The 13,875-nt window shown below is 40.9% G+C and overlaps 1 protein-coding gene across 1 annotated transcript in view; it reads left to right on the top strand.

Annotated features, from left to right (window-relative positions):
• The window catches only part of DNAH9 (dynein, axonemal, heavy chain 9), a 556,281-nt gene that overhangs the window by 23,070 nt on the left and 519,336 nt on the right, over window positions 1–13,875 (top strand). The window contains exons 3-4 of the mRNA XM_006863433.1: window positions 1,644–1,802; window positions 3,380–3,510. Of these exons, the coding sequence (XP_006863495.1) occupies window positions 1,644–1,802; window positions 3,380–3,510 (290 nt within the window). The remainder of the gene's footprint in view (window positions 1–1,643; window positions 1,803–3,379; window positions 3,511–13,875) is intronic.

Raw genomic sequence — 13,875 nt, forward strand, 5'->3', positions numbered from 1 at the left:
TTGTAGTACTTTCCTGACTTCTTCCTTATTTTCCTCCACCCCTTTTCAGAGCATTTGAATTTGTTTCCATATCATTCTTCTGAATTTCTTCTCAGGCAAATCCAAAACCTGCTCTTCCTCTTCTGGGGAGTCTTTGTCTGTCTCCAGCGCATTTGTCTCAGTTACTCTTTTCTGTTTTTTGAAATGTTTTGAGATCTTTTGTTGTGTTTTGCTTGTCATTTCTTGTAGTTATTTGGGGTTTTTCAAAGTTAGGTGGATGTTTGTTGTTGTGTTGTTAAGCTTACTGGGTGTCTCCTGGTGGATATGATCAAGATAAAGGCTTCCCTTTTTTGCATGTAATGCTTAGCAGTTGTTATTGGCTCTTGTCTCAATGGTGGAGTATTATGGGGTATGCTTGTAGCTTGGCTATATGGCCACAATGACTGTCTCTTCTTGGGTAATATAGGGAGAAAAAGCTCCCACCTCCAGGAAAAATGTGTGATCAAAAGGACCAAAAGCAATATAAAAGCAGAGACAAAACTCAGCACTTTGTAACAAAAATAAAACTGTGGCGGACTATCTAGTCGCCTTGGTACACAGGCAGTGTGTGTGCACCGTAGAAGCCTCCAGCAGTGGGTAGGGTTGTCCGCTCGCTCAGGCCCCTGCTCTAGTCACCTCCATAGAGGTGCACAGATAGATATTGAGAAGTTAATGGGAGAAAGATTGTCTACTATTTTTGTCTGTCTCTGAAGGTCAGTTAAGTATCTGCGTGTGCACAACACAATTCTTGAGATAGTTGCGTCCTCTTATGTTGGGGTTTTACAGATTGTTCATATGGTTTGTCTGTCAGTCCTGACAGGCCTGCTTTTTTTTTGCTAGATAGGCCGGAGTAAATGGTCTTCCACAAATTAATTTTAGGGCTGCGACCCTGAGGCTGATGTCATAAGCAGCTGCCAAGCTCTTTCTCTCTGTGCTGTGGGAAAACTGTGGGCTCAGCACTGGACTTTTTGGGCAGTGCGCACCCACTTGCCTGAAGGCATCCAGGCTGGGCAAAGAAGGCACTACAGGGAAGAGTACAGAAAAAATGTGTAGAATCCCCTGCAACTCCTTTTGCAAATGTCACTGCACCGCTTGCCGGTTCCCTGTGCTGGTCTGGCTGTAGCCCTGCCTTCTGAACTCCTCCCCGGCTGGTGGCTGCAGAGGGAGTCCCATGTTTCGAGTGATTCCTAAATTGCAGTATTTTCCTTTATAGTGTGATTTTTCCACTTGCGCGTGCAGGAAATTGATGCCTTGCACCTTATGCTAGATACAGAGCTCTGGTGTTTTCCGTACCTTCTACCATGCAGCCTTTCCTACCTGGCTGTCTCTGCCACCACCCAAACCAGAAGTCCTCTTGGGATTCTTTTTGCGAGGGGCATAGAAAACACACTGACATTGAATCCATTCCAACTCATAGAGTTCTACGCATAGAGTAGAACTGTTTCCTAGGGTTTCTGAGACTGTAAAACTCATAGGAGCAGACCGCTTCATCTTTCTCTTAAGGAGCAGATGGTGGGTTTGAACCACCAACCTTGTGATTTGCAGCTCAGCGCTTAACCTAGAACCTCACCAGTGCTAAGTTATTCCCACACATTCCAGCAGGATTTGTTTTTGGTCTTTTACAGCTTGGATTCCATGGATAAGTCTGCTATCTACTCTATTGAATCTGCAGTGATCAGATGGAGCCACCAAATCCAGGCAGTACTCAAAAGAGAATCTTCCCAACCATTCTTGCAAGGGGAGAATCCCACACCTAAGGTGGAGTTGGAGTTCTGGAAGAGCAGGTAGGCATAGAGTCCCATGCTCAAACCCTGGGGAGCAGATGTCCTACAGAGGATAAAGCCACATCTGGCTCAGCAGCAGGGAGCCAACTATTGAGACTAATTCTTCAGGGGTTTCTCTTCCCCTTAAGGGCAGACAGCTCCATGTCATTGTTGTTGTTGTTGTTGAGTGCCGTCGAGTCGGTTCCGACCCATAGCGACCCTGTACAGGGTTTCCGAGGGTGTAAATCCTTACGGGAGTAGAAAGCCTCATCTTTCTCCCGCGGAGCGGCTGGTAGTTTCGAACCGCTGACCTTAAGGTTCGCAGCCCGATTCGTAACCACTACGCTACCAGAGCTCCTTATAAAAATGTTCCAGGGTCTGGGAGATTCACTCTTTCCTAGAATTCAATACTCTTCTTTCTAGAGCTACAATCAGTTCCTCAAAAGTTGGTGGGTATGTGACGTGGAGTCAGTTCTGACTCATAACGACCCTATACAGGTTACAGGGTTTCCAAGGCTGTAAATCTTTACGAGAGCAGAAAGCCTCATCTTTCTCCTGTGGAACAGCTGGTAGTTTCGAACTGCTGACCTTGCGGTTCATAGCCCGATCCATAACCACTACATTACCAGAGCTTTTTTCTTTGCACTACACAGACAATTGTAGCGTAGTGGTTACGAATTGGGCTGCGAACCTTAAGGCCAGCAGGTGTTCCACTGGAGAAAGATGAGGCTTTCTGTTCCCATAAAGATTACAGCCTCGGAAACCCTGTACAGGGTCGCTATGGGTCGGAACCGACTCGAAGGCACTTAACAACAACAACAACAACACAGACAAATAGAATAATGCTCTTGGATACTTTCATTGAAGTGTCTACTCCCTTCTTTCTGAACAGTCAAGGCTAGGTGTATACTTTTTTTTTTTTTTTTTTTTTAGGATCTGGACAAAGAGAGGAGGTTTTGGACACTGGCTAAGGACGGGGCTATTTCTAGGTCTAAGTGAATCATGAGTAGGCCTGTGCCCAACCCTGAGAAGCTACTGCTCCAACTTATTCCCACCTCTTCTCCCACAGGGCCTTGCTATTTTAGTTTTCACTGTGTTAATCAGTCCTTTACTCAAATGGAAGCAGACAGCTATTAGAGGCAGATGTCTTCCATTGAGTAGAAAATGTCAGTGCCACATGACTGGGCAGACCGATAGAGTGCCAACCATGTTTGTACCACCATGCTGAGATGCCCTGTCCTCTGGCCCATTTTTTGCCCATTCCATTGACCTACTATGGGCCTTGTTCCAATGATGTCCCAGCCCCAAAGCTTCCTGCAAGAGTTAACGACCTCCAACTGCTAAGGTTTTGAGCCACCAGATGGTCACAACAGAGTTCCCTGCTATTATCTCCTGGAGATGCCCCTTTAAACCTGTGTTCTCAGCTCCGGTTTTTGCCCTCTCTGTTCTGGGAACAGATGTCAAAGTTCTATGGGCTGGAGTCTGGTCTTTGTGAGAACACCCTCAGTAAGGCAAGACTCCTCTCTGTCTGTGAGAGCAGGGCTCATCAGAGTGTGACTTGCATTTCCTGAAGCTCACCTTTCCCCATGGCTTTATAGGTATGAAGATCTGGAATACGTTTATAATCAACTGAGAACAATCAAAGTAAGAGGCATGGCTGGGCTCCTGGACAAACTTCAGAGCAGTTACTTCCCTGCTTTCAAGGCGATGTTCAGCGATGTTGCAGCAGGTGAGGACCATTGCAGATTTTCACAAATACAGTTTTTTCTTTTGTGATAAATTGACTATTTTCTCTGATTTCTGATTTCAGCAGCTTCAAGTCCTTAGAATCTCCCAACCTGAGACAATATAGCATTGTGACAAAAATACCAAAGCTAGGAACATGCAAGCAGCTACTCAGATTCTCGTAACCTCTCTGAGCCCCAGTGCATACCAGGGCTATGTTGCACACGCCTCTTACCTGCTTCATCTAGCCATTATGAGAAATGACAGGGGAAGTACAATGTTGTTGGAACAATATTGTCTGGGGTTCTGGTTCCTCTTCTCCTGATTCCATACGAAGTCTCTATTCCATTTCAAACTCATTGCTGCTGTTTCCTCTTTTCCTACTTACTGTCAGAGAGTATCATTTCGGGGCCATCTCAGTACCAGACAAGATCAGCCCAGACCAAAATTATAAAGCCAGTAAAATCTGCAATTGGTGGTTATGTGTCGTGGAGTCAGTTCCGGCTCATTGCAAGCCTATATAGAATTTCTGGGGTTGTAAATTTTTACGGGAACAGAAAGCTTCATCTTTCTCCCGCCAAGTGGCTGGTAGTTTCAAACTGCTGACCTTGCCAGTTAGCAGCCTGACTCATAATCCACTACACTACCAGAGCTCCTGAAATCTATAACTGTTGTTGTTGTTAAGTGCCATTGAGTCAGTTCTGACTCATAGAACCCTGTATAAAGTTTCCAAGGAGCAGCTGGTAGGTTGTGATTCACACAGTCCAGTGCTGATCCAACCAGGCGTCTAAAATCTATAATTAGAAGGAAGTACATTTTTTGGGGAACCCCTCGCTCCTTGCTGTTGTACTTTGTTTCTTTCCCCCCTTTCTCCTTTTAAACTTTGCCCCAGCTTTTCAGTGCTGTATTCAGAAGGTGAGTTCAAAAGTATTTGTAATTTTATATGATTCAAATGTAATCTGAGCAATAGTTTCCAGATATTATTTTCCATCAGAACTTTTTCTTTAAATACTATCTCCTCTGTGAGTCTCTGGACTCCTGGTGTCGCGCTACAATATCAGAATTGGACTGCAAACCACAAGGTGGGCAATTCAAGCCCACCTGCTTGGAAATCCTATACATGGTCGCTATGAGTTGAAACTGACTCTACAGCACTTATCAACAACAATAAACATGTGAGTCTAGGACTCCTGGTGTGGCATTGTAGGATAAGCAGTGGACTGCTAACCACACGGTAGGCAGTTCAAACTAGTCGCTCCTCAGAAACCCTGTACAGATGGCTATGAGTCAGAACCAACTCCATGGCATTTAACAAAACAACAACCTGTGGGTCTATGGGTGATGCAAACGGTTAACATTCAGCTGTTAACAAAAGATGGAAGGTTCTAGTCTACCCAAAAGTACCTCAGAGAAAGGTCTGGTGATCTACTTATAAAGAAATGAGCCATTGAAAACCCTGTGGAGTTCTATACTGACACACATGGGGTCTCCATGAGTTGGGGTTCATTCCATGACAATTGGTTGTGGAAGTTCAAAATAGAAAATTAATCAAGCTGGAGCTTTCTGTTGAAGAGGGGAGGAGATTGTGTGGCATAGGATTTGGAATCCATTTAGCTCAAGGGATAAATTTCCTGTGACAGAATTTCTGACATCGACTATGCAGCAGAAATGTCTGAGGTCCTTTTGGTCCTCTAAAATCTCATCAGAGAAGCCTACTGGCACATAACGCTATGATATGCTTAGAACCAGGTCTTTCTTGAGACTCATGGATTGTTTCACTGAGGGATTCTGTAGCACTGAAGAACCAGCTATTGTTCCAAATTGATACTTCAATTTAACTGGGCAGGTGTTTATCCCAACAAATGGTTGATGGGAGTCCTGGTGTGGCGCTGTGGGTTAATGTGCCAGACTACAAAGCCGTTTGAACTGCAAGGTCGGTGGTTCAAGCTCACCAGCTGCTCCTTGGAAACCCTATACAGGGTCACTATGGGTCAGAATAGACTCGAAGGCACATCACAACAACAATGGTCTATGTATATATCACTGTTGGTATGAAGGATGGTTGTGGAGGACATAGGGTCATCCAGTTTTGAAATGTGTTAAGGAAAAAACTCAGTTTTGAACACCTGACATCAATTTCCTATTTATGGTAGTGAGTCACAGCTTCCATTCTATATGATATTAGTTAAAATGTGAGTCAGTTTTGAGAAAAAGCATTAATAATAAAGGTTGTACAAAGATGTGACAAATATCATAAAGGTGGTATGCAAATAATTGAAATTTGAGACTCTGAAATAAAACAATATAACAGAAGTATGTTTATGGGGTTACTTTGTGTTCCAAATTTACTTTTCACATTAGTAGGTTGTTGTTAAGTGCCCTCAACACTGTGTGGCATTTTTGAGGCTGTAAATCATTGTGGAAGCCAAAAGCCTCATCTTAATTAAAGAAATAAAATAGCGATTAAGTTTCCCAGGTCAGCTTCAAAAAAAGTTCATTGTAGCCAAGTATCTTTTGGTAATAATGAGAAATTAGATAAAACGGTGTCATTATAATAGTATCAAATAAGCATTACTATAAAACAAAAATGATTTAAGTCTACAACTCAATTATGATGCTATGGAAAAGAAGTTTTGATTAAAGGAGTCAGGTACAGACTTGGGCAGAAATTTTTGGAGGGTTGTTACTAACCTTAAAAATATGTCAGAGGCTGGCAACAAATTTTCTCAATTTTAATTAATTTCAGAGCATTTGGCTTTCTTTATCTTATAGCAAATATACGTTGCAAGCATTATTGTTAATAGTCATGATCAAAGTTGGTCTTTATCTCACTAATGGACTTGGATGAGGAAGGAAGAAAGATTAATGGGCATGAGAAGGTGACAGGAAAATGGATGGGAACAATTTGATTTTAAGTGAACTATATTAGGGAGGCAAATAAGCACTTGACTGCAAACGTAAAGGTCGGTGGTTCACATACCAGCCACTCCTCAGAAACCCTATACAGGGCTTGCTAAGAGTTTGAACAGACTTGACAGTACTTAACAACAGTGACATAGTAGGCAGTGAAAAACCTTGGAAAACAGGAAGCAGCAATCTAATTAAGGGATGTTATAATAACAAGTCTGGCTGCTAACCTCAGGGTCAGCAGTTCGAAACTACCAGCAGTTCCGCGGGAGAAAGATGAGACATTCTGCTCCTGTAAAGATTTATAGCCTCGGAAACCCTGTGCCTCCACAGTACTTAACAACAACAACATAACAACTGATCAGAAACGTCTCTTCTCTGACCATAGAGTAGGATTGGCCTAGCACAGCCTGGTTACCAGTCAGGGATGTGTGCTGGTGGGTATGTGTGGGAGTCAAAGTTCAGTGGGTCATGAAACTCACTTATGCTGGTTTGTCCTGGCTCTTGATAGCCCATTGTATGCATCTCTTTCTGCCTCTCCTAGTTTACCCTTATCCTCAGGGCTTCCCTCAGTGAAGTCAAGTTTGCAGCTTTGAAACAGACAGAGTAGGAATATTTACACCTCAGAAATTGGCAAAAGCTACTAATAAGGCCTTTTGTCCCAGAAGACCTTGTTGTTAAATACTCACCAGGCAACTACTAGATGTTACTGTGCAACCGGCCATTTTTATTTATATTTTTTATGGTGTGGGCCTAACTCCGTCAGTCTTTCTTCATTTCCCAGGTGAGCAAAGATGATTACACCCTAGACTGAAGAGGCCAGCCTATTTTCTTACATAGCTTATGGCACTATGGGGTAATGCGTTGGATTTCAAAACTGATTTGAATCGCAAGATCAGCAGCTGGAAACCCTATGCAGGGTCCCTATGGGTCAGAACCAACTTGAAGGCATTGAATAACAACAACCCTCAGGGCTGTGTCTATTTACGTTAATGGAATTTTTGCTTTTTTAAAAAAGTTTCAAAACAGGATGCCGTAGATTAGAAGCCCCTGTAATGTGGTAGTATTCTTGCTTTTCTTCTATAGAATGTATGCGAGTTAGAGCATGTGCTCAGTACAAGAGCTGTTTGATTCTGATAGCCTTCCCATTGTCATGCAATGTTTCAGATACCTTCAGCCTTCCCACTTGGAGAACCTCACAACCATCTGTTAGGCCAGGGGCTCAACTTAACAAATTTGGAGTAATTGTCCTTTTGCTCGCTTGATTGGGCTGGTTACATTCACAGTATAACCCTGGCCAAGTTATTTAGGCCTCAATTTCTATACTTACAAAGGTTTTATCAGAAGAGTTTATATTAGATAGTGGAAAGGGATATAATTTTAAGATTCACTTCTACAATGACTTTGGCTATATTATGATATTTCTTATTGGGCATATGGTTTCCAAAGCTATGTTCCTATTAGGTAGCTTGTCTTTTCAGTTTTCTTTTGTAATGTCTTTTAATGAACAAAATGAAGTAGCATTTATTTGTTCTGTCATTTACTGTTTCTGTTTTTGTTATTAGATTATCTGTTGTTAAAGACTATGCCTGACAGTGTTTCTGCTGGTTTTTTTTTTTTCTATGAATCGTATGATCTTAGTTTTCACATTTGGATCTTTAGCCTATTTTGAATTTGTTTGATTATATGGTGTGAGGTGTGAAACCGGTTTCATGTTTCGGCATGTGGAAAGCCAATTTCTTCAGCACCATTTATTGAAGATATCCTCTTTCCCAGTTTAATGGACTAAGTGTCATTGTAAAAAATCAGCTGAGCATGGATGTATGGGTTTATTTCTGGATTTCAATTCTGTTCTATTCGTTTGTGTGTCTCTTGTTGTATCAGTCAGTACTAGTCTGTTTTGATTTCTGTACCTGTGTTCCATGTTTTAAAATCAGGAAGTATAAATCCTCTTGGAACCCTGGTATGGCGCTGATGGATAATGCAGCAAAGTCGGTTTGAACAGCAGAGTTGGCAGTTCAAATCTCACCAGTTGTTCCTCAGAAAGCGTATGCAGGGTCTCTATGAGTCGGAGGCCACTCAATAGCACTTAACAACAACAACAACAAATCCTCTTACTTAGTTCTTTGCTTTCAACATTGCTTTAGCTATTTGGGCCTCTTGCCATTCCATAAGGAACCATAGTGGTACAGCGGTTAAAAGGTGGGGTGCCGAACAAAAAGGCAAGAAGTCAAAACCAACAACCAACCCAAGGGAAAAAAAAAAAAAAATCCGCCTCCAAAAAGATTTGTGTCTTTTGAAACCATAGGGAGTGGAACTGCTCTAACAGTGTTGCTGTGAGTCATAAATTGAGTTTGAATTTTTGGTTGTCATTCCATATAAAGTTAATGATTTGTTTTCCTATTTCTGTAAAGAAGGCTGTCGGGATTTTGGTCAAGATTTGGTCAAATCTAAAGATTGCTTAGGGCGGCGTTTACATTTTTAACAATATTAAGTCTTTTAATCCATGAACATCTTTCCATGTATTAAAGTATTCTTTAATCTCTTTCAGTAGTATTTTGGAGTCCTGGTGTGGCACTGTAGAATAAGCACCAGATTGTTAACTGCCAGGTCTGCGTGTTTGGTGGTTCAGTCACTCCTTGAAAACCCGATACAGAGCCATTAAGATTTAGAACTGACTCAATAGCACTTTATAACAAGACAAAGTATTTTTTTAGTTTTCATTGTAAAAGCCCTTTAGACCACTGGTCTGTAAGTTTGTTGTACTGTGGTGGCTTGTGAGTTGCTGTGATGCTAGAAACTGTGCCACTTGTATTTTGAATTCTGGCAGGGTCACCCAGGGTGGCCAGGTTTTAGCTGAGCTTCAAGACTAAGACAGGCTAGGAAGAAGGAGAGGTGGACTACTTCCAAATATGTACCCATTGAAAACCTTACAAATAGTAGTGGAACACTATCGTATAGCACCAGAATATTGAATATTGAAATATGATGAAGAACACCAGAATCTTGTCAGCTAGAGTGCCAGATGAGCCCCTAAGATTGGAAGTCACTGAAAATGCAACTGGGGAAGAGCTTCCTCCTTAAAGTAGAGTAGACTGTGATGACATGAATGGAGTAAAGTTTTTGGGACCTTCATTTGCTGATGGGGCACAACTCAAAATGACAAGAAAGAACTGCAAACATCCATCAATAAACAGAACACGGAATATATGAAGTATGAATATAGGAAAATTGGAAGTTTTCAAAAATGCAATGCAATTCATAAAGATCGATATCCTAGCCTTGTTGTTGTTGCTAAATTCCATCAAGTCAGTTCTGACCCATAGTGACCCTGTATAAGGTTTCTGAGGAGCAGCTGGTGAGCTTGAACCACTGACCTTGCAGTTCAAAACAATATAGCAGTTCAATGTATTAACCTACAAGAGACACCAGAACTCTGGCATCCTAGCATTAGTGAGCTGAAATAGATGGGTATTGGCCATTTTGAATCTGACAATCACATGGTTTACTATTCTGGGAATGAAACATTGAAGAGGAATGGTATCGAATTCATCATTAAAAAATACGTTTCAAGATTTATCTTGAAATATAAGGTTGCCTCTGAGAGGGTAATATCCATACAACTATAAAGAACACCAGTTAATACATCTATTATTCAGATGTACACACCAAGTAACAAAACCAGTGATGATGAAATTGTATAATTTTACAAACTCTCTTCAGTTTGAAATTGATCAAACATGCAATCAAGATGTGTTGATCATTACTGATGATTGCAGTGCAAAGGTTGGAAACCCAAAGGAAAGATCAGAAGTTGGAAAATAGGGCCTTGGTGATAGAAGTGGTGCTGGAGATTGCAAAACAAATTTCTTGTTCATCGCAAATACCCTTTTTAAGCAACATAAAAGATGACTATGCACATGGACCTCACACAGAAATCAAATGGACTACAACTGTGGAGAGAAAAGGTGGAAAGACTCCATATAAACCAGCCAAAACAAGGCCAGGGCAGACTGTGGAACAGACCATTAATTGCCCAGACTGAAACTGAGAAAATTAAAACCACTCCAGGAGAGCCAAAATCTGACCTTGAACATACCCCATCTGAATTTAGAGATCATCTCAAGAGCAGATCTGCTACATTAGACTCTAATGATTGAAAACCAGAAGACTTGTGGGATCACATCAAGACCATCAGATAGATAGAATGCAAAAGGTTATTAAGAAGACAAGAAAGATGAAACAGACCAAAACGGATGTCAGAAGATACTCTGAAACTTGTTCTCCAGTGTAGAGATGCTAAAGCAAATGGAAGAAATAAGGAGGTAAAAGAGCTAAACAGAAAGTTTCAAAGGACAGCTTGAGAAGGCACAGTCAAGTAGTATAATGAAATGAGCAAGGACCTTGAGTTAGAAAACAAAAAGGAAAAACGCGCTCAGAATTTCTCAAACTGAAGGAACTAAGGGAAAAAATTCAAGCTGTGATTTGCAATATTGAAGGTTTCTTTGGGCAAATCACTGAATGATGCAGAAACCATCAAAAGAAGATGCAAGGAATATATAGAGTCACTGTACCCAAAAGAAATGGTTGATGTCCAACCATTTTAAGAGATAGCATGTGATCATGAGCCAATGTTAGGTGCCATTGAGTTGGTACTGACTCATGAGCCAATGATACTAAAGGAAAAAGTCTAAGGTACACTGAAGGCATTGGCAAAGAACAAGGCTCCAGGAATTTATGGAACACAAATTAAAATCCTTCAACAAACTGAGGCAATACTGTAAACACTCATTCATCTATGCCGAGAAATTTGGAAGACAGCTACCTGGCAAACATTGGAAACGATCCATGGTTTTGCCCATTCCAAAGAGAGGTGACCCAATGGAATATGGAAATCATTGGCGAATACCATTAATATCACATTCCAGTAAATTTTTTCTAAAAGAAATTTAAAAATGGCTGCCACAGTACATTGACAGGGAACTGCTAAGAGGTTCAAGCCCGATTCAGAGAAGAACATGGTACAAGCGATATCATTGCTGACATCAGATGGATCTTGGCTGAAAGCAGAGAATACCAGAAAGATGTTTACCTGCAGTTTTCTGACTATGTGAAGATTTTCAACTGTGTGATCATGACAAGCTATGGACAACATTGCAGAGAGTGAGTATGCTGGAACTCTCGATTGTGCTCATAAGGAACCTGTACATAGACTAAAAGGCCATTGTTTGAACAAAGGGACACTGGATGCTTTAAAATCAGGGAAGGTGTGTGCTAGGGTTGTATTCTTTCACCATGCTTACTCAGTCTGTATGCTGAGCAAATAATCCATGAAGCTAGATTGTATGAAGAATGGGGCATCAGGATTGTGGGAAGACTCACTAACAACCTGTAATATGCAGATGATACCAACTTGCTTGCTGAAAGTGAAGGGGACTTAAAATATTTACTGATAAAGATAAAAGTATCCTCACCACTGGGTCAGTTAATAGCATTATGGTAAATGGAAAAAAGATTTTAGTTGTCAAAGACTTCATTTTGCTTGGATCCATCATCAACACTCACGGAAGAAGAAGTCAAGAAACCAAACAACATGGTGGTGGAGGTGGTTAATGGAGTCGGAATCGACTCATAGCGACCCTGCACAGGGTTTCCGAAGGCTGTAAATCTTTACAGGAGTAGAAATCCTCATCTTTCTTCCACGGAACAGCTGGTAGTTTCGAACTGCTGACCTTGCGGTTCACAACCCGATTCATAACCACTACGCTACCAGAGCTCCTTAAACAACATATTACAGTAGGCACATCTGCTGCAAAAGATCTCTTTAGAGTGTTCAAGAACAAAGATGTCCATTTGAAGACTAAGGTGTGTCTGACCCAAGCCATGTTATTTTCAGTAGCCTCATATAAATGTGAGTCCTGGTGTGGCGCTGTGGGTTAATGTGCCAGACTGCAAAGCCATTTGAACTGCAAGGTTGGCTCTTCAAGCTCGCCAGCTGCTCCTTGGAAACCCTATAAAGGGTCGCTATGGATCAGAATCTACTCGACAACACTTAACAACAACAACAACATATACATGTGAAAGTTGGACAATGAAGATAGTAGAATTGAGGCATTTGAGTTATGGTATTGGACAAGAATATTGAAAGTACTGTGGACTGTCAGAAGAACAAACAGATGTGTTTGAAGAGGAATAACCAGAATGTTCCTTAGAAGCCAAGATGGCCAGACTTCATTTCACATACTTTGAACATATTCTCAGCATTGACCAATTCCTAGAAAAGGACATCATGTTTTAAAAGTGGAAAGAAAGTGAAAATTGGGAGATGCCGAATGAGATGGATTGGCACAGTGGCGGCAACAATGGATTTAAGCATGACAGGGATTATGAGGTTGGTGCGTAATTGGGCAGTGTTTCAGTCTGTTGTGCATAAGGTTGGTATGACTTCATGTCACCTAACAACAACATTTCATTCTTAAACTCAACAGCCACTCCCCAGGAAAAAGATGAGACTTTCTGCTACCATAAAGATTTACATCCTCGGGAACCCTACATTGGGCCACTATAAATCAGATCCAACTCAATGGCACCATTTTATTCTTATAGATGCTATTGTAAATGGAGTTGTTTTCCTAATTTCCCGTTCAGTTTTTTCATTGCTAATGTGTAAAAACCCATCAGATTTTTGTTTATTGGCTTTACACCCTGCAACTTTGTTAAATTCTTGTATTAGTTCTAGAAGTTTTCTCATCAACACTTTGGGATTTTCTGTGCATATCTGTGACTATAGATAATTTGACTTCTTGTTTTCCAAACTGGATACCATTTTTTCCCTTCAACTCATATTATTGCTCTGACTAAGACCTCTAATACAATACTGAATAGAAGTGTTGAGATCAGGCGTACGTATCGTATCTTGTTCCCACTTTTAAGGATAATGCTCTCAATCTTTCTCCATTAAATACAATGTCTGCTGGCTTTTCATCTATACCATGAATCATATTAGGGATTTCTTTGCTATTCCAATCCTCTTTATGGTTTTCATCACTAATATAGTTGGATTTTATCAAGTGCCTTTTCTGCATCCATAGAGATGCAACCATGTTGTTATTTCCCTTCATTCTTTTGTTGTGATGTATTACGTTGGCTGGTTTTCTAACGTTGAGCTATGTCTGCACTCTTGGAAGAAATCCCACTTGGTCATGGTGGATGGCTCTTTTAATATGCTATTGTGTTTGATAGTATTTTGTTAAGGATTTCTGCATATATATGAGGGAGCTTCAAAAACTTCCTGGGAAAATTTCATTATCTTTTCATTCCATTTCTCCACAAACTTTATGAATCCGCCTCATTTTCATAGAAATATTGGCTTGTAGTTTTCTTTTCTTGTGATGTCTTTGTCTATTTTTGGTTCAGGGTAATGTTTGCTTCATAGAATCAACTGGGGAGTATGCCTTTCTTT

The sequence above is a fragment of the Chrysochloris asiatica genome, unplaced genomic scaffold (genome assembly GCF_000296735.1).
Source record: "Chrysochloris asiatica unplaced genomic scaffold, ChrAsi1.0 scaffold00054, whole genome shotgun sequence".
NCBI classification, from domain to species: domain Eukaryota; kingdom Metazoa; phylum Chordata; class Mammalia; order Afrosoricida; family Chrysochloridae; genus Chrysochloris; species Chrysochloris asiatica.